A 27539-nucleotide genomic window follows, 5' to 3' on the forward strand; every position below is an offset into this window, starting at 1 on the left:
AATTTGTCCCCCGTCGAATGCAACTAGTTGCGAGAAAATCGGTTAAGGAATACTATATGAAAAGTTGGCTAATGTTTTTCTTAGCTTTTGTGCACACACATACACACGGACGAATAGACATGTGCTCAGTTTGTCGAGCAGAGTCGATTGGTATATAATACTATTCGTTATCGGAGAAAAATCCCAATAATCATAATAACATGATATCCTAGAATTTGATTCAAAGATCATAAAGATTCTCATTAATTTGTTTGGTAAGCAAAAGATTTAGTTCTGGATCACTGTATTCTATCCTGAAACCATTCGATATCGAAGTCTTAATATTTTATCCCAAAATCCTAGTGTTTGTATTGGGATTCATAGATTTGCGTTTTACAATCCCCCTTTTTTTCGAGAATCTTATATATTGTTCTTGAAGTTATAACTTCCAAAAATACCAGCAAGAACATGCACATTTCTTTCTAGATTTTAAGCATTCTCCTTTGGAATAGAATTTCGAGCTGAAACAAAAAGCAATTCCGTAAAAGAATCCCATAATTGCCTGCTGTATTTTTTTCGATTCCGTTTATCGAACTTTCAGAATTTTAATCGTTAATCCCAGGATACAGTTTCATAGCCATGCATTTCTCCTATTTCAATTCCCAAAACTACGAATTGCACTCTTGAACTCAATAATTACAAACTGAAATATCGTGAATCGCAATCCTACTTTTTTTTTGCTCTGGAATAATGAAGTCCTGGAATTCATGCACATAATTTCATTACAGAATTTAAAACAAAATTCCGGGATTTTAGAACGGATTTCTGAAATAGCAGGATAAAGTACTAGGATTACGAAATAATCTCTTGAATATTTAATGAAATTCTAGCATTCAAGAGTATATTCGTGGATATTCAGAGTGTTATATTGGAATTTCAAAACAGAAAATTAATATATATTCAGTTTATAAATGACAAGTTATTCCTTCACCTATTTCAATTGATTTGGACGTTTAGAATCACGATAACAGTACAAATATCAAAGTCGCCCATTTACAAAATAAATCGTCTATACAATTTGTTGCACAACTTACTATTCCCTCCGGATCGATAAGCAACAGGTGCTTCGGTAAACTGTTCTGCATTCCCGTCAGCACGTACTGCCCTGGCGTGCCTGCCGATTCCCGCACCAAAAAGTCCCCATCGTTCTTCAGGAGGTGCTCGCTCTGTGCTCGACTAATATTGCCGTGGTACCACGATTCGGTTAACAGCTGAGATTTCTGGATTTCTGACGAGATTGTAAATGGTTCTGCGTTGCGGAAAAAAAACATGTTTAAATTTAAAGGGGACTTGTACGAGTCCAGTGGGAAAAAACTTACGCATATCAAAAACATCCTTCACAATAGAACTGGAAGATACCGACTTATTGCTGTGCGAATTGGTATTAGAATGTTTATCGTTTACGTAATCGTGATTTGGAAGAGGTGTGTTCAGATCTATTAAGTTACTGGATATCCTTTCCCGGGTCTAAAATAGAGATTCACACGTTATTGAGACCTTTAAGCAAATATAAAATAATCCAAAATCATACTCTCACACTGGAAGAACTGTGCGACTGCGAGGAATGATCGTTCTCGGTTAGCAAATCTGGCGGCATCTTGTCCGGCAGATCGTTGTAGTATTCCTTGTCAGTTTTGACAAACTCTCGGAATTTGTTCTGCGTTTCCGGTTTGTTGAAAAACTCTTTGTATCGCAGTTCGAAAGCCTGCCCAATGGTGGCTATTAGGTCCTGCGCAACTCCACCGCCACATTCCAGCACATAACACGCTCGCCACTCTTCCATATCCTTCGCTACGTATGCTACAAAATCCAGCGTGTCCTAAAACGAAATGAGCTTCAGTTGAAATGGATTCCCCTTACATACAAAGTGCACTCCAATCTCACCGTATCGCCACCGGACGCAAATGATATCCGGGGCATATCGTGCTGGGCGATTACATCCCCCGTGTCCACACTAACCAGTGAGAGGTATTTGCTAGACACGGTCAGTGTTACGTTAGTGCCGGCATGTTCCATGTCCGGTGAGTCCGATATGCACTGCAGTACCCGTTTGTCTACTCGCCGTTTCTTTGATGATTTTAAACTAGCCGCTTCACATACTCGGTTGATGCATTCTCTACAATGGTAAACACAAATGGAAATTGACTTCAACAATGCTTCGCCAGAATCGGTGGAGCGGAACAGATACTCACTTTGCTACTTGTGACCTTGTGGCGAAATCTAATGTTTTCATCGAAGCTTTGATCTCTAAGCACCCTATGTACTGTAAATTTGGGAAGGGAGAAGATAAAAAAAAAGAAAGCTCAGCATTCGAACTGTGTCACTGTGATATTCACTTTTTCGTATTTACTGTTAGAATTCACACTGGATGGTGATAATGAATCTAAATCCGACATTGATCAGAAATTTGATGCTGTGACAAAAGAAAATAATCATGAACGTCTATGCATTTGTTAGCAGATAAACATAACATGTTCGGTAAAAAACTTAAAATCATATAGTTGCGAGTCCACGATGGATAAACTAATTGTTTTTAAAAACAAGCAAGTCGGGTAAATCGGAGTGAAATTGAGTGAAATAAACAGTTTATGCAAATGGTTTTGTATTGTTTGTATGTAGAAGGTGTTCTATATCTGATATACATGATACAACGACCTGGCATATTCAATATTTATGGAATATCCAATGTAGAAGTTGCTAGTAGATGGTGTGTTTCCTGGGTTATTTTTCAAAACGAAGAAGTAATGTAAAAACTCTCTCTAATAAATATCTGATAAGATCCTAATAACCCAAGTCCAAGGTTGAAACAATAAGACAACCAGTAAAAGCGGTGTTTACAACAAAAATAGGGAAGCGGAATAAGGCTCTGTGAAACCTGTTGCATTCGAATTGCTCAAGTCCTTCTATATGGGACGTGTTTCACAATAAGAAGCAAAACACAAACACACACGCACACACAAACAGACTTTTGCTCGATTGGTAAGGTACCCCGGGGCAAGTGAAAATTCGGGGTAAGTGGGTACTATGACTGCAGATGAATCGATGAACGTTTTTAAAGGTAACAAAATTCTACGAAGATGAAGCAGAACTATAAACGAGTTCACCCGACACAAAAATATTTGGAATCAAAACCATTCGGGGCACCATACTAATGCTATTGTTTGATAATAACTTTAAACTGCCGGAAAAAACTATTACTTTGCTTTCAATTCAATGGATTTACAACAAAATAGTCGTTTCTAAATTTATCATTGATGAGGAAAGTAAATATTTTGAGCACTGGAATAATTGTGTGACATTGACTTCTATAAAAAGCTGCATGTGCCCCCAAGCAGGTCCTATCAAAGCGACCGTGTGCCGCTCAAAGCGCACTAGCATAGTCCTGGTGTTGGGTGGGACTTTAAACAAATTTGACCCGACTGATCGAGCGTCTGTCCACCAAGGAGGTGCGGCTCCAACAGCGTGTGTTCTGGCATCCAGCGGCTGAGTGCTATTCCCCGGAAGCTATACCTAAGATGGCAGCCCCATCCCGGTGGATAGGGAACCATGGGCCAACAACCTACTGCTCCCGAAACATCAATTTGTTCGAGAATCCGATAATGAAAGAATACGGACTGATTTTACGGCGACGACTCTTAGCGCGAAACAACGGACACGAATAGGAACATGGAACGTTTTAACCCTAGCCCAGCAGGGTAAATTGGCACAACTTGCCAATAAGGTACGCCGCATGAAGCTTGAGATCCTGGGACTGAGCGAAGTCCGTTGGCCAAACTTTGGAGAACACAGAACGCCGTCGGGACAAGTTCTGCTATACTCTGGTCTACGAGGTGAACACGCTCCCCGGCATCGCGGAGTTGGCTTCCTACTAAGCGCTCAGGCACACTCTGCGCTTATGAAGTGGGAACCTATAAGTGGAAGGATAATCGTTGCCAGATTTAGAACACGGGTCCGAAACCTTACTATAATCCAATGTTATGCGCCAACCGATGCTGCCGATCTGCAGGACAAGGAGAACTTCTACAGTCAACTCAACGCCGTCGTAGATAGAATTCCGAAGGGTGATATCAAGATCTGTTTGGGCAACTTCAATGCGAAGATCGGATCCGACAACCTTAACCATGAGCGCATTATGGGACGCCATGGTCTCGGAGAAATGAGCGAAAACGGAGAGCTGTTCGCAGAATTTTGTGGTAATAACGACATGGTGATCGGGGGATCGCTCTTCCCTCATCGACCGGTTCACAAGGTCACGTGGGTCTACGGAATAAACGTAGTGCCGATATCGCGTCTGATCATCACCTCCTCATCGGCGAAATACGCCTGCGCATTGCGCGGATTCTTCGGCAGGAGGAAAGAATTGGACGACGGTTCAACACGCCGACTGGGAGATGCTACGGTGTAACGGTCCTTCGTTGAAGAACTGGAGACGCGTGCTGCAGATATTCCGGGAGGTGGCAGCGTGGAAGACCAATGAACCGCCATCAAGAATGCCTTCATCGCAACCAGCGAGAATAATCTGGGCGAGCTACGCACCCAGAGAAAACAACGGATCACCGATGAGACTTGGAGGAAGATAGATGTGCGAAGAGAAGCCAAAGCCGCGATAGAGCGATCGAAAACCAGAGGAGCCAAAGTCTTAGCCCGTCAACGATACGCGGTTCTTGAGAAGGAAGTGAAACGTTCATGTCGACGGGACAAGCGAGCGTGGGCAGACTCTCTGGCCGACGAAGGAGAGATAGCCGTCGTAACCGAGGACATTCGCTTCCTCTACGATATCTCACGACGCTTAAGCGGGGCGAAGATGAATGCAACGATGCCTGTGAAAGACGCGATTGATCAGTTATTGACCGACCCAACTGACCAGCTGAAACGCTGGTTCGAGCATTTCGAACAACTTTTTCAAGTGCCAACCAGGCCATCACCAACTCGGCATGATCTGCCTAGGATCCGACGTATAACACGCGTCAATACCGAAGCTCCATCACTGCTAGAGATTCAAACAGCCATCCAAAGCATGAAATCGAATAAAGCCCCAGGGGTCGACCGCATATCAGCCGAGATGCTCAAAGCTGACCCCATGATATCCGCTCAACTATTGCATCGTTTATTTCGTAATATCTGGGACACCGCAACTTTCCCGGTCGACTGAATGAAAGGTATCTTTGTGAAGGTGCCCAAAAAGGGTGACCTGACTGTATGCGATAACTGGCGAGGCATTATGTTGCTGTGTACAGTTCTCAAAGTTCTGTGCAAAATTATCCTAGCCCGGATTCAGGAGAAGATCGATGCGACTCTCCGACGGGAGCAAGCCAGATTCCGTGCCGGAAGATCCTGTGTGGACCATAATGTCACGCTCTGCATCATTCTGGAGCAGGTAAACGAATTCCAAGAGTCCCTTTACTTGGTATTCATTGACTACGAAAAAGCTTTCGACCGTCCCACAGTGGTTCCCCCATAGGTCATAAATCCAAAAACATGACTTTATCGAAATTCAACAAGTTATCTCTAAACAGCTACGTTATAGTATACTATATAAGATTCAATCGTCATTTTTGAAGAATTTTAGCTAATATGATCTGTATAAGGCTTCGAATTGAAGATAATCCAGTTAAATAAACCAGAGTCTATTATATATATAGAGTTACGCAAAGAGTGAAGCCAAATATACCTATTGAACTGTCAAAACGTCTACCTATCGAGCAAAGTAAACAAATGCTTGTTGGTAAGGCGGAAGTATTGTTATCGCCTGATGATTATTATGGCGAATCAAAACTCATGAATTGAAATGTATTAGATTTGTTCTAGAAACAGCTTCAAAAAACTTCAATACACCATCCAATAAAGTTGCAACAAGAAACTCACGTGTTTGCACTCTGTAGGTGACTTTGGTTATCGAATTAAAAAGCTTTAGAAGTGATCACTCCCGTGAAGTCACTTGAAGGGTTGAACAAAAATGAAAGTTTTCAACATAATAACAAGAGCATCATTCAGAATAAGAGTAAGAAGATTCTCTTTGCGCAACTCTATATAATAGACTCTGAAATAAACCATACGTGAAAATGTTGGCATACCTCATGAAACTTATGTTTTACCTTCAAATCCCCTACAGAAACATCCTGTGAGTAAATATTTACACTCTAACCTGTCATCTACATGCTATTTCAGCTGGGACCGTCCGCAACCAAGCAAATGGTCAACGAAAAATTCTACTGTGTTTGATGAACGGATTCACAATTTTCTTATGAATTTAATTATTTTCATCCACCAATAAAATATGTTTCCCCTTCAGATCCCCTCCAGAAACATTTCATGAGTAAATATTTACACTATTCTCTATCATCTAAAGGCTATTTCAGCTGCGACCATCTGCGACCAAGCAAATGGTAAACAAATAACTTTTCTATGTTTCTTCGACGGAAAAACAATTTTCTACTTAATTTTGATATCTTCATCCTTTACGAAAATATATTTCCCCTTCAAATCCCCTCCAGAAACATCTTGTGAGTAAATATTTACACTCTAATCTGTCATCTAAAGGCTATTTCAGCTGCGACCGTTTGCGACCAAGCAAATGGTAAACAAATAACTTGTTCATGTTTCTTCGACGGAAAAACAATTTTCTTCTAAATTTTGTTATCTCTATCCTCCAAGAAAGTATGTTTACCCTTCAAATCCCCTCCAGAAACATCCTCTAAGTAAATATTTACACTCTAATCTGTCATCTAAAGGCTATTTCAACTGCGACCGTTTGCGACCAAGCAAATGGTAAACAAATAACTTTACTATGTTCCTTCGACGGAAACACAATTTTCTTCTAAATTTTGTTATCTTCATTCTTTACGAAAATATGTTTCCCCTTGAAATTTCCTCCAGAAACATCCTGTGAGTAAATATTTACACTCTAATCTGTCGTCTAAAAGCTATTTCAGCTGCGACCAACTGCGACCAAGCAAATGGTAAACAAATAGCTTTACTATGTTTCTTCGACGAAAACACAATTTTATACTCAATTTTGTTATCTTATTCATCCACTAAAAAAGTATGTTTCCCCTTCAAATTCCCTCCAGAAACATCCTCTGAGTAAATATTTACACTCCTATCTTTCATCTAAAGGCTAAAGGCAACCGTCCACGAGAAAGCTAAGTGTAAACAAATAACAAAATTATGTTTGTTTAACAGATATCATATTTTTTTTCTCAATTTAATCGTGTACCGCTTCAATTTCTTTTTGAATATCCTTTAAGTGTATTCATATTTCTGGCTGCTGCCTAAATGACATTTCAGTTACCACAGTCTGCGACTGAGCTTGGAAATAAATAGTCGATGGTAAAAAATTACCAAAATTGATGAACACGAGTATTATGTTTTCCTTATCATGGTCAACTTTATGAGACTGAAAAGCATATTCCTCCTCGATTTTCATTCTCAGACATCTCTGAGAAGATATTTAAATTTTAAGTTGTCATTTAAGAGCTATCAGGGTGCAGATTATTAAATAGTATATCGTGGTATAATAGTATTATCTTCTTCTTATTGGCATTACATCCCCACACTGGGACAGAGCCGCCTCGCAGCTTAGTGTTCATTAAGCACTTCCACAGTTATTAACTGCGAGGTTTCTAAGCCAGGTTACCATTTTTGCAGTCGTATATCATGAAGCTAACACGATGATACTTTTATGCCCAGGGAAGTCGAGATAATTTCCAATCCGAAAATTGCCTAGACCGGTACCGGGAATCGAACCCAGCCACCCTCAGCATGGTCTTGCTTTGTAGCCGCGCATCTTACCGCACGGCTAAGGAGGGTATTATATTTAACTTTAAATTGATATATTAAACCGTTTTGCCTTTCTCATATACTAAGTATACGTAAAGGCTATACGTTTGTTCCAAAAACGAACTGTTATAAGATGCCCGGAGACCCATAGTATTAGATACCAGATGATATATGTCTGTGCGTGTGCGTATGTATGTGCGCATAAAAAACTCACTTATTTTTAGGCACTTATACTTCTAGACCAACATTTGGAAAGGGCGTAACAGCAAATATTTCTTGGCAAACATTTGAAAAGGACGTAAAAGCCAAAATTTATTCCTTCTGATTCTTGGTCCACATATATAGCTATATATGTAGACGAAGAATCAGAAGGAATACATTTTGGCTGTTACGCCCTTTTCAAATATTGGTCTAGATTTATTCCTTCTGATTCGTCGTCTACATATTTAGCTATATATGTGGACAAAGATCCAGAAGGAAAAAAAATGGCTGTTACGCCCTTTTCAAATGTTGATCTAGACTTAACCAATTTGTTCGGAACAAGTTGCGTTCGACGTGGAATCATATCCATTTGTTTTCTAATAAGAATTGGCCAGATCGCACAATGGGTCTAAAAGTTATGGCAAAAATACTATTTTTTCATATGCACTAGAAAGGCATTAACACCGGCTAGGTGGAATAATCAGGTTTGTTTTCGTTTACTACTTTCACAATAACAAGCATCTGCCCACCCACGCATCCTCATCAATAATGTATATTGAACGTTGTTTGTTGGATTTTTGCATATAATACTGAAATCGGCTCCGTAAAGTATGATAATGACTGAGCCTACCAAATAATTAAAAAAATAGGCTGTTTAACCCGAAAAATACTAAAAGTACACCATTTTACCGTATAACTTCCGTGATTTATATTTATGACCGCCCTTCTAAGGGAATGGAACCACTCTGAGAAAATCATCGGCCTCATCGAAGCACAGTACGAGGCCTTTTCGTGTAGAGTGCTGCACAATGGGGTCCTGTCCGACCCTATCCGGGTCGTAGCAGGTGTGAGGCAAGGATGTATTCTATCACCGTTACTGTTCCTCATCGTAATCGACGAGATTCTGGTAGATGCGATTGACCGTGAACCAAACCGCGGGCTGTTATGGCAGCCTATAACCATGGAGCACCTAAATGACTTCGAATTGGCGGATGATGTTGCACTCCTCGCGCAACGACGCTCTGATATGCAGAGTAAGCTCAACGACCTTGCCGAGCGCTCCTCTTCGGCAGGTTTAGTCATCAACGTCAACAAAACCAAATCGTTGGATGTAAACACGGTGACTCCTTCCAGTTTCACAGTAGCCGGGTAACCAGTGGAGAATGTTGAAAGCTTCCAATATCTTGGTAGCCACATGGCGTCAGACGGCGGTACCAAGATCGACATAGGCGCACGGATCAAGAAAGCAAGGGCTGCCTTGGCGAGTTTAAGAAATATCTGGAAAAACAGGCAGATAAGTGAACGCACCAAAATACGAATTTTCAACTCTAACGTGAAATCTGTTCTGTTATACGCCAGCGAAACATGGTGTGTATCAGTGGAGAACACTCAACGGCTGCAGGTGTTCATTAACATCCTGCGGTATATAATTCGGGCGAGTGGCCTCACAACTGGATGTCGTTGTCACCAAAGGCCGATAGCAACAGAAATTTAGGATCAGAAGTGGGGCTGGGTCGGCCACACGCTACGTAGGGGCGGAAACGAAATCTGTAAACAAGCATTAGACTGGAACCCAGCGGTACATCGCAGCAGAGGCAGACCCAGAGGCTCATGGCGGCGAAGCCTCAATAAAGAAATAAAAGAAGTCGACCGAAATCTAACCTGGCAACAGGTTAAAACGATAACCGGGAAACGCTCAGGATGGAGATCTTTCAAGTCGGCCCTTTGCACCACCGGAGATGTACAGGATCCATAAGTAATTAAGTAAGTTGCACTTCCTTGCGTTGATTGGCTGCCACCCAATCACGCGTTGGCACATCTTACCCAGCACTATGAAGCCGGTTCCCAGCTCGTTGGTGGTGCCACAGCTTTGGTAGAAGGTAGCCGCCCGATGCCCGCTTTTTCACACTTTCTGTCCTGTCCAGAAAATCTCCTGCAGCGCCACGACGTCGAAGTTGCGGGGATGTAATTCATCGTAGATCATCCTGTCGCAACCTGCGAAACCTAGCGACTTCCAGTTCCATGTTCCAAGCTTCCAATCGTGATCCTTTATTCGTCGCCTAGGTCTTTGCCGATTATATCGAGTCGCATTATCTCTTATATTGTTCGTAATGATTGGTTTTCCAGGCGGCTTATTAGGCCTGCGTAAACCTCCTGTCTCGCCGGAGAGCCGTCGTGTCAGGGCTGTTTAGCGTCCCACCACACCAGGACTTGTCGCTTTGGCGGAGCCTACTTGTGGATACATGCAGATTTTTATAGAGGTTTAACAGGGCCCACTGTCAAACCCCACCACATTCTAGGCAGGCGCCACAACTCGCAGATGGCCTGGGGAGGGATCGTCAAGCCCTTGGACATAGCTCATCTTGGATAAGCTCACCTTTGGTAGTCACGTCAATTACGCCTGCAAGCGTGCCTAAACGGCTATAGTGGCATTGTACCGGATGATGTCCAATAGCTCTGCGGTTTATACCAACAAGCGCAAGCTTCTAGTGTCGCTCTGTCCATACTGAGGTATGGGGGGCCAGCTTGGGGCACTGCCCTGCGTATTAACTGCTACAGAAACAGAACGAAGTTAGAGAGTACGTATAGGCTCATGTGCCTAAGAGTTGCGAGCGCGTACCGTACCGTGTCGCACGACGCACTTTGCGACATCGTTATCGGTGAAGACATAGAGTGCTTCTAAATGCGCGGCACGAGAGGCATCCGTAGGACTGTCAGGTTGGCCTCAATGGTCAAATGGCAGCGTGCGTGGGACAGTTCCACTAAGGGTAGATGGACACATAGGTTGATATCGGAGATAGGTACGTGAGTCAAGAGGCACCATGGGGAGATCACTTTCCACCTGACCCAGGTGCTTACAGGCCATGGTTGCTTCAGACAGTATCTATACCGGTTCGGACACTCGGACTCGCCCGAGTGTCCGGTGTGCGCAGATTTAGAGGAAACGGCGAAACACGTGTTGTTCGTGTGCCCACGTTTTCGCAAAATGCGTGACCACATGCTTGCCACATGTGGTCTGGACACTACCCCGGACAACCTAGTCCGGATGATGTGTAAAGATGAAGTTGGCTGGAACGCCGTTTTATCGGCTATCGTCCAAATCGTCTCGGAGCTACACAGAAGGTGGCGCGTGAACTCGAGGAATAGCTAGTTCAGGCGCAAATAAGATATGGTCCAAGGGTTCGGAGTCGGCTTCATGGGTCATACCGGTGCCCTGTGGTCGAACTCGATCCTTTTATCGAACAAGTGGCCGCGCGAAGAACAACATGATATCGTCGCTTTCGCGGCGTCGGTCAACCGGGCGGGTTCCGAGCCCGAGGACGGAGAGGGGTCCTCGTCAAGCCTTTACGTATACTTAGTATACTGTCGTCACACGCATAGTTGTCCCATGTTTTCTGGGGTTCCCTATATACATGGGACAGTTATGCGTATAACGGCAGTATACGAGAAAGGCAAAAAAGTTAATTAAGGTTTTTCTAATTTTCCCAGTGCACCTTAAAATCCTCGTATATTTCTCGATCTTTTCCCGGTTCACTGGTCACCAACACATCAAGTTTTCAAACATTGTAAATCAATTTATATATTTATGTAAAAACAAAATAAAAATAATTGCAGTGGATTTAAATACGGATTTATATTTTTGTCCAATCCTTTTTTCTACAAATTGGCATGTAGCATAACAAATATTATTTGTGAATTTAAAATTCACTGATGAGTCGTAAATTAACAATCAAGTTTGCTGAATTCTAAAAATCAACTAAGATTTTTCATTCACGAAACATGCATTCAAAATAGTTTTGAAAACCAATATTATTTATAGCCTTTTAGGAAAATTCATGTTTTATAATGAAGGATTCAGCTTTCCACCATTATGATTCATTGCCCAACGACAACCTAGTCCCATTATCAACATACCAAATCAATGAGCTAGAGTAATGCGACAACGTCGTTCGTTACCCATATGGGTCATCCTATCATTTCCTTCTACCAGCTGATTCCAACAACCGGCTGACCTTTAGCGTACGCAGTACAGCTGAATGAGTAATACTCCTTTGCGTGGTTATTTACGTCCTCTGGGCATAACTGTTGCCGTTTGTTATCACGTTGACAAATCAATAAAATTGAAATAGGTTGACTGAATTGGGGTATTGGGGGAAAACATCAAGTCAGAAACTATTCCCAAAACCCATGAGATAAATTAAAAAGCATAATTAAAGCTAGCTAATTAAGGGTTATCAAACAACTAATAAACAATGATTTGTAAGTTATACAAAGTAATTAAATGTCGCTTACCCGCACATCGAACGTGACACCTTCGTTCATAATAACATGATCCGGATGCAGCCAGTCCGGCGTTGGTTTACTGCTGAAACCCTTATCCAAGCCGGAAGCTTCACCGTTGCGTGGCATTGTTGTTGCCGTTGTCGCTCGAGTCGACTCGAGTCAAAGCACCCGGTCGGGGGCTTAAGTAATCTGCTGCTGGTCGACTAGTTACAGCGGACTTAACTTTTCTTTTGGTTTTGATCGCCTTTCTGTTCTTTTGCTTGCTCTTCTTTTTCACTGATTCGGGATTCTCGGAAAGCAATGTTTGCTTTTAGTTATTCGCTAGACGCTTAGCTTGATCACACGCATCTTTTGGCTTCGTTGACGCAATTTATGCTGCATTGAGATTCTTGATTGCTTGCTCACTCGCGACGTTTACTTTTGCTTGGCACCGAACGATTATTCTTCCAAATTGAAAGCACTGAGTCATATATTTTACATGTATTTGTTGCGATCATTTCACGCTTTTAGCACTTCTCTTGTTTTAAACTACATCGATGAAATATTTTTTCGTTTCATTCTATGATTCAAAGAACAGTCATCATTTATTTACACATTTCATACAGTCAGATCCGTAGAGTAGGGTTGAAAAGTTTAGTTGATTTAAGATGCTTCAAATAACCGTTAAAAACAGCCCATAAAAAACATTAAAATTTTGTAGTATTTTTTAACAATTTGCAAAATATAAAGAAAACTTCGTATGACATCTGTAAGCAAATCCAAAACAGACTGTAATTCATTCAAGTTGCTGTAAGCTCTTTACTCATGATTCCTTTCAGCTCATATGTCCATAGCGACTGTGTCTTGAATTCAATTGAAAGAACTAACGCACTTTAAAGTACATCATAGAAAAATAAAAAAAACGTGACAGATCATATACAGATGTTAGATGGGTGGACCTGTAACATCCAACTCTAAAGTCGATGGTCGAAATCTCAATCGCTATTCTATTTGCGGAGTAAGTTGGCTGAAGGCAGAAATCGCTGCCTTCGAAATCGTATTAGGAAATATTCAACTCTAGAGTGGATCTGTATGATAAGTTAGGTGTTATACCAGTGATCAAATGTGTTCAAAACTCTCCTAAAGTTCTTGAGTTCAGCAAACAGTATCTACCAGATCAAAAAGAACTTTTGCAATGTCCTCATCATCGGTATATACCCAATCTAGTTCAGTAAGTATATGATATCCTAATATCCATTAATATTATATGTCCAAGTTTCACCAATATGATCTTGAGTTAAGATCAAGGTATCTTCTTCTTCTTCTTGGCATTACATCCCCACACTGGGACAGAGCCGCCTCGCAGCTTAGAGTTTATTAAGCACTTCCACAGTTATTAACTGCAAGGTTTCTAAGCCAATTTACCATTTTTGCATTAGTATATCATGAGGCTAACACGATGATACTTTTATGCCTAAGGAAGTCGAGACAATTTCCAATCCGAAAATTGTCTAGACCGGCACCGGTAATCGAACCCAGCCACCCTCAGCATGGTCTTGCTTTGTAGCCACGCGTCTTACCGCACGGCTAAGGAGAGCCCTCAATCAAGGTATCTATCAGATGCATAATGACTAAGCAGGTGTTGGTGTCGAGCAATGTTTGTTCGTATGTAGTTCAAACATTACGCATTCCATGACGTTTTGGTGAACCGAAGAATTCTACAGTACCTTGTTTAAGTAATTATTGAAGTCACATCAACTCAATGGACCTAGTGGGATATCATATTATACTTAGTTTGTTGAAGAGATCGAATGTTCTGAGCTCCAGAATGTTTTGAAAAACCAAATCCTTTTGTAATACAGTCGACCCTCCAAGAGTCGCTAATGAAAGGACTACTCAAGGGCATATCGGAATGTGGAACATAAGTTCCTTGGTACATTATTCGGAAGGTTCATCAGAGATCAGATGCCGTGTGACGATATCGAGTTTTGAAAAAGTCGGACAGTTCTACAGTCACTTGTGAAAGTTATAAGTAAAATAATATTGGCACAACGGACCTCATGCTAGCAGGTCCTAGCGATGCACGGATACATCATTCAGGACGCGTTTGATCAGGTAGATCGTATGTTCAGAACTGTAGAACGTTGCACATCGTAGAAGCTTTCGAAGAAGTTTGCCCTTTGCGTTCTGTAAAAACCTCGAGAGGAACTGAGCGATCCGGCTGGAAAATCCTTTGTGCAAATGTTTCCAATTGAAGTTATTAACACAGTAGCAATCGCCCAACTCTCGCACTGATTGCTAACGCAGTTACCGATACTTGTTATTTTTTCCTAACACACTTCCGTTACACAATCCCAACCTGTTAACACGTTATTAATAAAATCTCCACAAGTTCGTTTGTTACTCAACGTGTTTGTGTCTTCACTAGAAGTATCAGTCCCTCAAGAGGTTATGGGCGACCAACGCAAAGAAGCTGCGATAAACGGAATTCAGCAATTCGCTGGGAAAGGCTATGACGTCTGGCAGATCCGTGTTCAAACCTACTTGGAGTCTGTGAACGTGTGGGATGCCATCGTAGAGGACGCTCCTGAGGCAGCTGCCGAAGCGGCCAAATTCAAAGAAATGGATAGGAAGGCCAAAGCGTTATTGGTGGGTTTCGTGTCTGACGAGTATCTTGGATGTGTCCGGGATAAGGCCACTTCAAAAGCAATGTGGAAGAGTCTCGAAGATATGTTTGCGAAGAAATCAGCTGGAAGGCATACCCTGATCCGGAAGCAAATTGCAAGATTGCATCTAAAGGACGGCAGCTCAATTCGAACTCATTTGCTGGAATTTGAAGACCTAATTCGTCAGTTGCGAATGGCGGGATCAAAGCTAGAAGAAAGTGATATTTGTTCATCTCTGGCGTTGAGACTTCCGGAATCATACGACGCACTGGTAACTGCTCTAGAAAACTTACCTGAAAACGAGCTAACGTACGAAGTAATGAAGACTCGTCTGATAGATGAAGAGTAGAAGCGAAACGAACGAAACTACACCCTGGAGGACAAGCCGGCGGCGTTTGTTGGTGACAAACAAAGGAAAGAAGCAAGGTTCAACGGTAGATGTCATGCATGTGGAAGAAGAGGCCATATGAAAAAGGATTGCAGGAAAGGTAAAGCAAATGCAAATGTGGCGAATTCTTCCAAAGCAGTGGCATTCATGATGGATCGAGGGAATTTCAAGCGAGAAAGCGTCGGGAAGATCGTTTTTAAATTAGACTCTGGATCGAGTGACCATCTCGTTAATACGAAAGCCTACTTCACATCCCTGAAACCTGTTTCCCAGCCGGTGATTATAAACGTCGCGAAGGATGGTCAGTTTTTGGAGGCCAAACAAGTGGGTGTTATTATTGGAAAAAGTAACCGTGGAATTCCACTCCATGTGAAAGATGTCCTATATGTGCCAAGCCTTCGTGATAACCTAATGTCAGTCAAGAAATTGGCTACAGCAGGAATTGAAGTTGTGTTCAATGGGAAGTCAGCAATACTGAAGTTGAATGGCAGATTAATTGCTACAGCGTACTTACGAGGAAACTTATACGAGCTTGAAATAGACGTGCCGAAGAAGGAAGCCAATATATGTGACATTGAAGCTGGAAAACTGTGGCACCGGCGCTTGGGCCACATTAGTCAACAAGGACTGGATACGATGGCTAGGCATGGCGTAGTTAAAGGAGTTAACAAAGCACCAAAAATGGAATTTGTGAACCATGTATTCAAGGTAAGCAATGCAGGAACCTTTCAATGGTACTAGACAACGTGCGACTCGCCCTCTCGAGAGAATACACTCAGATGTCTGTGGTCCCATTGATCCACCGGCGTGGGACGGATCCCGATATTTTGTCAGCTTTATTGACGACTACAGTCACTTTGCGCAAATCTATCTATTGAAGAAGAAGTCGGAAGTTTTTGAAAAATTTAAGGAGTACGAAGCTGCGGTGACGGCAATGATCGGCAAGCCCATTTCCCGGATGACCGTAGATCAAGGTCGGAAATATTTTTCGTCAAATTAAAAAAGAATACTACAAGCAGAAAGGCATTCAAGTGGAGCCTACGGTGACCTATACGCCACAGCAAAATGGCGTAGCAGAAAGGTTCAACCGAACCTTAGTAGAAAGGATTCGCGCTATGCTCATCGATTCAGGGGTACCAAAGAACATATGGTCAGAAGCGGCATTGGCGTGTGTATATCTTTTGAACCGCAATCCTACGTCAGCCTTGCCTAGTGGTGCCTCTCCAGCAGAAATGTGGTTCAACTGTAAACCGAACTTGGACAAATTGCGTATCTTCGGATGCAAATGTTATTCCTGGATACCAGCACAACTACGGAAGAAACTGGATCCAAAAAGCCGTGAAATGGTGATGATCGGCTATGCATCGAATGGCTACCGATTATGGGATAGGGAAATGAAGAAGGTTCGCATATCAAGAGATGTTAAACTTGATGAATGTTCGTTTCCTTATGCCGAAGACAAAATGAAAATCAAAGTTGAAACTGTACCCTTGTTAGTCAGGTTTTCTTTCGAGCAAGAGGGGGAAAATGAAGCACAAATTATGGATGATGAACTAATTCAGAATCATAATGAAGATCGATATAATCACGAAAATGTTCCTATCATCAATGCGCAACTTAATGCTCATGAAAGTGAACCAGAACTGGAAGAAAACGTCAGCAGCGCGCTCCCTCTGCAAACAGAAAGACAAGAAGAATTGTCGAGGCACAGCAGACGGGAGCGCAGGCTCCCCGGTAAGTTTTTAGATTATTTTATTGGGTATAGAGCTACTGCTGGCAGTATATTTCCATCAGATGCACCTGAGACGTTCGACTAAATCAAAGATCGACCAGATCGAAAAGAATGGATGGAGGCCGTTGCACACGAACTTCGATCCATGGAGGAAAATAACGTTTGGCAATTCACGAAGTGTCCAGCCGGAGTGAAGCCGTTGAAATCAAAATGGATTTTTCGGATAAAAGAGGACGTGAATGGTCAACCGATGCGACACAAATCCAGACTTGTAGTAAAGGGATTCTTGCAGAAACCAGGCCTGGACTTTGATGAAATTTTCGCTCCAGTTGCAAAACTAACCACAATACGAATTGTCCTGGCAGCTGGCATACATCAAGGATTCTTTTTCCATCAAATGGATGTAAAGACGGCATTCTTGCACGGAGATTTGAAAGAAAAAATTTTCATGGCGGTACCTGATAGAGTCGATGCACCTCCAAATACAGTATGTAGATTGGTCAAGTCACTTTACGGGTTAAAGCAGTCTCCAAGGTGTTGGAACGAGAAGTTCAACGAGAAACTGTTAGAACTGGGATTCGAGCGTTCAAAACACGATTATTGTTTGTATACAAGAATTTGCGCTGGGAATGAAATTTACATCGTGCTCTATGTGGACGACCTGCTTATTGCCGGAAGGAAGAACACATCAATAATGGCCCTTAAGAAGCAGCTGAAGTCAAGTTTCGAAAGGACAGATTGTGGAGAAGCCAACCATTTTCTAGGAGTCAAACTATGTTCCAATAAGGAAGGAAGCAGTATGCGTTTATCTCAAGAAACGAATATCGACAAGCTGTTGGTCCGGTTTGGGATGAATGAATGCAATCCGGTCCAAACACCTATGGAAAAAGGTTCAATGTTGCCTGGTATTGTTGATTCTACTAGTGAACCTTATCGTGAACTTCTGGGAACCATAATGTATATCATGCTATGCACCAGACCGGATGTATGTTTTCCTGTAAGCTTCCTTGGACGATTTCAACAGAATCCATCATCTTCCCATTGGCAATGTTTGAAGAGATTAGTTCGTTATTTGAAGGGAACTAAATCAAAATGTCTTGAATTCAAGCGGCACATTGAAGCAGAACCGTTGGTTGGGTTCGCGGATGCCGACTGGGCATCAGATACCATAGACAGGAAATCAGTTAGTGGTTACATATTCAAGGTTTTCGGGAACTTGGTGTCATGGTCAAGCAAAAACAAACAACAGTTGCCACTTCCTCTAGCGAAGCCGAATATGTGGCCCTTAGTTCTGCGACATCTGAAGGAATATGGATCGCTGGAATTTTTGAAGATTTAAAAATAAAACAAGTACAAGAAGCCTTCGTCATATTTGAAGATAACCAGGGTTGCATAGGAATGTCCCGCAATTTGGAATCGAAGCGATCAAAACACATTGACATAAAACATCATTTTCTACGTGACCATATTGCAAGTGGGCGTTTGAAAATCGAGCATATAGCAACTCAACACCAACTGGCAGATATGTTTACGAAGCCTATGGATCGGAAGCGTCTAGAAGATCTGTGCTACCAACTTGGAATGGCCGATTGAGAGGGGGTATCAACACAGTAGCAATCGCCCAACTCTCGCACTGGTTGCTAACGCAGTTACCGATACTTGTTATTTTTTCCTAACATTCATTCCGTTACACAATCCCAACCTGTTAACACGTTATTAATAAAATCTCCACAAGTTCGTTTGTTACTCAACGTGTTTGTGTCTTCACTAGAAGTATCAGTCCCTCAAGAACATCTAAACACGGTGGCCCAGAACTGGAGAACGTGAATTCCGGGCGGTGGATCCATTCCGCTACCAACGATAATGGTCTGCGAGTTGTAACCTTTGCTGCTGCTAGAGGGATGGCAATGAGCAGTAGCAGTGGAAACACATGCTCACAGATAGACCACGTGCTGGTTGACGGACGACATTTCTCGGATGTTATAGATTTAAGGTCTTTCAGAGGTCCGAACTTCGACTCGGAATACTATCTTGTAGTTGCAAAAAAATTCGGGCGCGACTATCCAGCGTCACGAATTCACGAAGCAACAGAACTATGCGTTTCAATATCCAACGCTTGTCAGTTGAAGGAGTTGCTGAACATGATCTGGCGACGTCAACAGATTGTGGAAAAATATCCACGAAGCTGTGACTACAACAGCGCAGGAAGTGTTAGGCACTGCACAGCGACGCCAACGAAATTGTTGATTTGATGAGGAGCGCCAGCTGAATTTGCTGACAGACAAGACTATGGGTGGCAGCCAGCCAGGTGGAAGGAGCACTTCGAAGATTTGTTGGACGGTGAAAATAAAGGTGTATTAAGGAGCAGGATGGACGATGGTCAAGCTGTGGAAACACCAACGCTGGACGAGGTTAAAAAAGCTCTAAACGAGCTGAAAAAAGGAAGGACGAGATACCGGTCGAAATTTTCAAACACGGAAGTGAGCAGCTGCATCAATCAATCCACCACATCATCCAGAAAATATGGGAGTATGAAGAATTGCCTCCCGGCTGGTTGGATGACCTCATATAAATCTATGAGAAAGAGCACAGACTAGAGTGTGCCAATTACATCAAATCTGATCTACAGAACACCGAGTTAAACAAACGATTAAACGTCGGTCGCGCACTAGAAGTCTACATCTGCATGTCTATCAAACCGGTACACCTGTAGTTGGTAGTTTGGTACCTATAGGCTGAACGACTTCTTGAATGTCAATCTATACGCCGATTTGAGTCGGTGCGGAGATGTTGAATGCGACAACTTATAACAGAAATAGAAAATAGACAGCATAGACGCAGAATTTAGTTGATATTTTTGAAATTGAAAACAACATTGTTTTTATTTTGTTTAGTTTAGTTTAGTTTATTGAGAATAATCACGTGAACCTTTTACATCAAATGCTTAGGTGAGGTCAAGGAAGCAACCATGTTGAACTATGGAAATTTAAACTAAAGAAAATATAGTGGATACAGAAATACATACTAAATACATAATACATACATACTACAGTTAAACCTCCATGAGTCGATGTTCTATGACTCGATATCGACTCATGGAAGCAAATTATGCCATATTAAAAAATATTTTCTGGGTTACTGTGATGGTCCCTTCAAACAGCTTTCCAAAGATTTGCTATTCCTCATCTCGATATTTCCATGAGTCGATGGTCCCTTCGATATCGACTCATGGAGGTTTGACTGTAAATACATTCTAAACAGTTAGAAAGGATTTTTTAAACGTATTTAAGGTTGGTTTCAGTCGCGTTTCGAGGGGAAGGTTATTCCAGAGGCAGATGCCATGTATCAATAAACTTCCTATGGTTTGATTCAAAATAATTGGCAACGCTAATAAAATATGACATTATTGCAATGTGGAACAAAACATCAGGATCAACAATAAAACTACTACACTAATAACCCAGAAATTATTGTATTACTATGATATTTGTTTCAATGAGTCGATATTGAACCATGTATAATACTTGATGAATTAAATTTTATGATAAAACTAGCACAAGGTGCTGTATAAAACTGCCAATATTCCAGTTAAAACTCATTGAAGTATTTGTTTATTATGAAACATGAAGTGTAACCAAAATGCAAGAGCAAGCTGCTAGGAAATGCTAGCAATATCGATATTCTGATTGGGTGTTTCCGGAAATATGCATTGCTATCGCGTAAACAAAACTTACACACCCCAAATAGGAAAATATTATCAGCAGCTTTAGCCATAATATTATTTGTTTGCTAAATAATTCGACACAGCATAACTTAGAATTATCTTCACCATAATCACTTTAGAATCTTTGTTATCGGTTGATGACCCAATGATGCTAAATTTACATGCAAAAGCTATATATTTTTTATATTCAGAGCACTTTCTGTAAATGTAATCTCCGTCAGTTTCGGTAAATTTTCTTCAATTTCACGGATCTGTATCGCACTATTCGCTAATCCTAAAATCACATACTTCGTAACACTAGTTATTTCACTATTCCACTCTACTGAATGCTTTTTACAGTGATGAACACAGCATAGAAAAAATGCATCAATAAGAATAGGTGTGACGACGTTTTAGTTGCTTGAACTTTTGTCTCTATGCAGTATAGAGATTTCGGTAAGTTAGCAAGACGACAAAAAACGGACTGCGAAAGATACACCAACGAATGAACAGAACTGCGAAAAGAAAAAAAAAATCCCGATTCTAAAAGGCTCTGCCCCCTTTGAATGTGTTTTCACTTCATGCACGATGTAGCAGGCTTTGATGCTTTTGCCCTCCTTTGCCTTTGCACCAGCATAAACCAAAGAATTTTCTCGCAGCCAACTTACTGCGACGAGGCAAGACCCTGATTCTATGTTTTCCGACACCTTTTTCACTGAAGAACCGGATGATGGTATCTGGGGTTGGTCCGAAGCACTACACTCTTGATGGATTAGTTCCGGGTTTGTGCAACACACTATTCACACACTCCCGGAGGACTAGGCACGATTTCACGCACGCACGACGCACAAATTCCGAACCGGAGTTTCTTCCTCTGCGGAGGAATGTAGAAAACAAACTTTTTGATGATTGAAATCTTTTCTTCTTTCTGATGATGTTTCTGACGTAGGTACACTGAGCCAAAACACTCTTCAGATTGTGAAAATGAAGCATCATATTTTTATGGTTGTGTGCCTCAAAAATAAAGACAGCAATTAATTATTAATGATTTTGAAGTTTTTTTTGTAGAACTCAGATAAATTCAAGAATTCTGTATGGTGCGCCAAAATAAGACAGCAAATTATAATAATTTTGAAGATATTTTTTATAGAACTCAGATAAATTCAAGAAGCGTGGATGGTGCCTTTTCTCGTGCACTATAAAAGAAAAGAAAAAAAACATGTTGAATAGTAAAACAAAATATGAGTTAGGTTCTTTCAAGAACAGAGGCTATCTTCAAAGTTTATTTATTATTCGATGTCATGTATTTTTCAATAAAAATACGTATTATAAAAAGCAATAACTTATTCAGAACTGTTCTGTTTTACATCACATTGAGTATAATATATAATATATATTATATTCGTCTCATCGCGAAACAAAGGAATAATGTCAGAAATACGTTTCTCATCTCCTATTTGGAAAATTACTTACAAAATGTATAATGTTTTGGATCAGTGTAGTTGCATTGAACGATGCATCAGAAGTGTGGGTGTGAGTGCATATTTTTTTATGGAAAGTGCAGCGGCAGTGACAGTTTGATGACAGCTATTGGTGCATCAGTCATTGGATTTTATGGCATCATGCACGGAAATTATAAAAATTGCGATCTATTCAAACGCCGGTGTTAAGGGCGGTGTCATCATCATCCATAGACATAGACCGCTGTCATCATTGAAAAGTAGTATGAAATAAAAAATTGTGCCCGGGACATCCTGGCTACGATTTGGCGATGGGCTAAACAATAGCATGACAGTAGCCTGATTCAAACCGAAAGCCAACAATTTTTTTCACCGATAGGTAGAAGTGGGTAGAATATTAATATAAAAATAATGCCTGAAACGCTGAAGAAACCTATAGAAAAGCAAATTTGTTTTACTATTCATCTTATCGCATTAGATTAGTAACTCGAAACGTTTGAAAATCATGTAAATTATCGATATGAAAGGGGGAGGTTCCTTCATCAGTGCTGCCACCTGGAAAGGTTTAGAGAAAAAGTAGAACTATGGAAACTAGACATGGCATGATATAGAAAATGAGAATTAAAATGTCTCTAGAACGTTATAGAAATTTTTTTGTCAAACAATTTTTAGTTTTTGGGGTTAGAAATTCAATAATCTCAAGCATTAACTGCTTATTGAAAAAAAATATAAAAATCGAGATATCATGTCTATTTTGTGTGCTTTTAAAATTCTAACGCCGTAAACCACGATTTTCTTGAGAAACGTCCTTAATTTTTGTTTTTTAACAAAAATATAGTTCATTTCCTATACCACACCATGTGAAATTTCAATGATTCTACTTTTTCTCTCGATGACAGCTGGTGGTCTTCTCCCCTATTGCGACTTTTTCATATTGGAAATGTACACTGCCAAAAATATCTATACAAGATATATGTGTCACCGTTATAAATTTTTGCAATAGCTCCACCCTAATATAATCGATACAGAACCACATATAAATTAAATAATTGCTAATTCGAGGCTACACATAAAGTTTATTTGGATATATATTTTATTAGTAGTTCGCGTAGAGAATGTTTATGTGTGCGCTGATATACATCATAAGTTAAATCTATGAATTTTTGCCAATAAATATGTGTGGATTTTTAGTAGTGTACGCCAAATGCTCCAGGAAGGCGCATGCAGCGCTCCTAGCGGACAGCAGTAGAACATGACTGCATTTACAAAACCACGATACATTTTAGTTCAAACCATGATCAATTTTTACCTTGTATAAATGTTACTATTTTAACTATTCAAAACTGTTCCTCAATTGTTCGATGATGTCAGTCGATTACAGATAAAATGGCTTTCTTTCGAATATATCGATCTCACTCCGGTGTCATGAAATGCGTCCTTTATGAGCTTTTGGAAATTGTGCCACGGGTGGGGGAATTTAGCGCAAAAACAAATAACAAACAATATTTACACACTCAAATTAATCGACTTATTATTTCTATGTGCAAAAGTCGCATAGACTTCCTCTATGTTTACAATTTGTATGAGTTTCATACAAAATACGTGCAAAGCTATTGAAAGCTAATGTTGTTTATTTTAAGCTATTTTAAATGCAGACCAATGACCTTTGATCTATAAGCCTTAACACATAAAATTCATCATATATCGCAAGAGTGAAACAAGTCGATAAACACGAAGTTTCAATAAAAACAAAAGTTCCGAGCTCACTGGATAATCGAAAAAACTGTTTTAAATTATATTCAATGGATTACACTGCTGCATAATACATTAAGGTTAGTAGATATGTATTTAAATTACAATGTAAACGTGCGTAACTGTATATTGCGGCATTAGGAACCGTCATCGATGATATCCTCAGCATGTTTCCATGACCGGTGCTACATAATTGCAACCTGCAGCACACGATATGGGTTCCGATGCTTGGCCGAAGATTTATTGCAGCTATCATATCACAGCACATCCTGGCTGAACACAAGGCTGAACTTTGTGATAGACTCCCGGGACTTTCAGTCGAACTCGATCCAGATAGAAATAATATTTAGATAAAGATACAAGAGTGTGACATGCTCAATAAAAGCAGGATTTCTATAATTATATTCATTATAATAACTTAACTTCATTCATTGAAATAAATTAAAGCAAAAACCAATATCAAGTGCGGAAAAATGCATAAATATTACGCCCCACGCTCGCCAAGTCGATCTGCCCATCTCGCTCGCTGCGCTCCACGTCGTCTCGTACCTGCCGAATCGGAAGCGAACACCATCTTTGCAGGGTTGCTGTCCGGCATTCTTGCAACATGCCCTGCCCATCGTACACTGCAAAAATTCCACACATTTTTATTGGCAAAAATCCATTAATTTGATTCATGATTTTAATTAGTGCACACATAACCACTCTCCACGCAAAGTACAAATATAATCTATAATCAAATAAAATGTATGTGTGGTCTCTAATATGCAGTTATTGAATTTATGTGTGGGTACAAATTGGATATATTTGGGTCGCCAAATAAGGTACCAGTCAAAACGATTAATGCAAGAGATGGCGTTATTTCAATGGTAGTAAAATCGAAATTTCATCACTATTAGACTACTAATCAGTGCAAACTAAGTGCAGGAGATAATCATTTCACCTCATACTTCATTCCTTATCACTACTTTCTTCTAAAACACCACCATTTTCTATAAATTTCTAAAATACTTGATTTTCCCATACATTTTATCACAGAGAACAGACATGGAGGCTCGAACAAAATTTCTTGCGAAACATGTGTAAACAAATAAACCGAACACCAACGCCATCGACGTCGACATTGCAACTCACAACCTCATTTCAACAACACGATGGCGCTAGTATGCTCTTGCATGCATAACGACACTAGCGCACAGTGGCATTTTTTGATGACTCAAGCGCTGATTCTGCACGGGATAACGGCGACATTCCAAAGTAATTTAAAATGAACAGTAAAAAGTTATCACAACATGGCGAGTACAGCTTCAACGTCTGTTCTCTGTGATTTTATTGATTTACAACTACCATTCTTCCATGAGCTCATGGTGAAAATTGTGAAAATCTCAAAACATACACTGAGGAAAATGGACGTATGATTTTCAATCAAACGCCTTATGAAAATTTGCCACAAGAAATCGGTATGAATTTCAATATGTTGCCTTATGAATGATGATTTTCATTTAAAAAAAGTAAAGTGAGGCAGCCTGAGTTCGAACCATGGACGTCGGGGTCGGGAGGCCGGTATGTAGACCACACGCCCATCGACGCTTGAATACACGGGAAGGTAACTGTGTATAAGAAGCACTGTGGGTGGAAAAATCAGTCGAAGATTCATAAGGCGTCAGTTATGAATTTCGATAGTCCAGTTCGCTGAGTGTATAGTAGCAGGTTTAACAACACAGATAGAAACGCCGGTATCGCCACTCAGTGACGAGTATCGTAAACATGGTGCACGGAAGGTTGTTGTCTTCACTTTTCACGGCTGCTGCACCCTGGAAGCAAATGTCATCGAAGTAAACAGTCGGTCCCTTATGCAAAAATTTATGTGTGCGACAAATATATTCAATATAAATAATTTTCTCAGTGTATCCCGCATAAACTTGAACCATAGTTGGACCATATCTCAGATCATACATGACCATAAAGAACAGTAACCCTACTATTCGGACTGTTCTGAATAATGAAGATAAACTAACCTCAACATAACTGGTTTCAACAGTATGATATGTTGTTTATAGCTAATTGACTATATGGGTAATAGGCGGTTAAGTATAATTACAGTAAAAAAATCGACATTTTTCAATACATTATTTTTGCTTCACATTATGTAGTACGGTTTAGATATAATCCCTTTTTTGAGATAAAAACAATTGACAAACAATATGACACGTAGTGTGTAAATAATAGTATGATACAAAATAAAAATGTCGATGTACCATATGTGCTATCTTTCAATAAATTGAAGAGTATTTGGATGTTTTCTTACTTTTTTATAACAAACGCAATATGGGTCATTCCGCGCCAAGTGACCGAGCACGCGCAATTAACCTATTTAAAAATAATGAAAAATACCTAGCACATATTAATTTTAGTCCATTATTTTGAATAACCATATGACCATGGTGATTGAACCGCCCCTTCGACCAAAAACCCCTCCCTGTTTTTGGAGATTTTAAAAAACATGCTATTTTCAAATATCGATATCTTAGCCCCCGATAAAGCTACAAGAAAATTTAATACCAGTTTTCCGCTTGAAATTTGATGAAGTTTTAGAAAAATACTTTAAATGCTGAGCAGTGTTGCCAACTATATTATTTTCTTCACAAAATAATAAAAAGCATTTTCTCAAAATACGTATATTTTTTTCTTCGATTTCTCAACGGATTCGAGCTTAACAGACTTTTTCCAGTCGGAAACATATATCGGTACAAAGTAAAATGCGCCGTTGCTGAGATATGGCAGCTTTAGTAAACCTTATTTGGGTCATTCCGCGCCAAGTGACCGAGAGTGAAAACTTGCAGGTGAATACTATGAATTCCAACCAAATCAGGTGTATCTACTTTCTTTGGGCCCACAATTCAAAAAAGAATTTGATCCGACCGTTTGAGCCGCCCTCTGGCCAAACACTCCTCCCCATTTTTAAAAACATGCCATTTTCAATAATCGATATCTCCGCCCCTGATAAAGCTACAAAAAACGTGAGTAGCAGTTTTCCGCTTGAAATTTTGTGAAGATTCTACAAGAAATATTTCAGATTCAAGCAGTGTTGCCAACTACATTATTTTTGTAAAAAAAAAAGCATTTTTATCAAAATACGTATATTTTTTTAAATTTCTCAGCGGATTTGAGTTTATTAGGCAATTTTCTGTCAAAAACACTTATCGACCCCCAGGGTAGTCGCGGGATAATCATTGATATGCCGCGAAAGACAACTCTTGATTCATACTTGAGTCCCTTTTTTTGTCCTAAAAATGTATACCAGCTTTTAGATTTGAATCTTATAAGTAATGATTAGATTTGGAATACTAATAAACGAATGACTGAAGAACAACACATTTTAGAAGTAAATAGCCTTCTTTAGGTATCCAAAACAGGTGAAAATATGAATGCTGAACTGAGCTGGTCGTCAAAATCCATGACCAATCCAAAAACATTATAAATTCAATTGAAAAATCTATTCGAAATCCAATCCGTATCTAAACCAAATTCAAACTAATCAAAATCCAGTCAAATC

General features: G+C 40.3%; 1 protein-coding gene across 6 annotated transcripts in view; it reads right to left on the minus strand.

The window, feature by feature from the left end:
* Positions 1 to 21711, minus strand: part of LOC134224847 (SHC-transforming protein 1-like) — an 85777-nt gene extending 64066 nt beyond the window's left edge. The window contains exons 1-7 of one of the 6 annotated variants that reach the window (XM_062704477.1): positions 21479 to 21711; positions 12313 to 12831; positions 2232 to 2302; positions 1924 to 2155; positions 1571 to 1858; positions 1359 to 1506; positions 1074 to 1288 (exon numbers count right to left, since the gene is read on the minus strand). In XM_062704477.1, coding sequence (XP_062560461.1) covers positions 1074 to 1288; positions 1359 to 1506; positions 1571 to 1858; positions 1924 to 2155; positions 2232 to 2302; positions 12313 to 12429 — 1071 coding nt within the window. In that variant the 5' untranslated portion in view covers positions 12430 to 12831; positions 21479 to 21711. Of the gene's footprint in view, positions 1 to 1073; positions 1289 to 1358; positions 1507 to 1570; positions 1859 to 1923; positions 2156 to 2231; positions 2303 to 12312; positions 12863 to 21439 lie in introns of all 6 variants that reach the window. The other 5 variants (XM_062704474.1, XM_062704475.1, XM_062704478.1 and 2 more) reach the window with 5 other exon arrangements.
* Positions 21712 to 27539: the final 5828 nt, after the last annotated feature.

Source organism: Armigeres subalbatus, chromosome 3 (assembly GCF_024139115.2).
Source record: "Armigeres subalbatus isolate Guangzhou_Male chromosome 3, GZ_Asu_2, whole genome shotgun sequence".
Lineage (NCBI taxonomy): Eukaryota > Metazoa > Arthropoda > Insecta > Diptera > Culicidae > Armigeres > Armigeres subalbatus.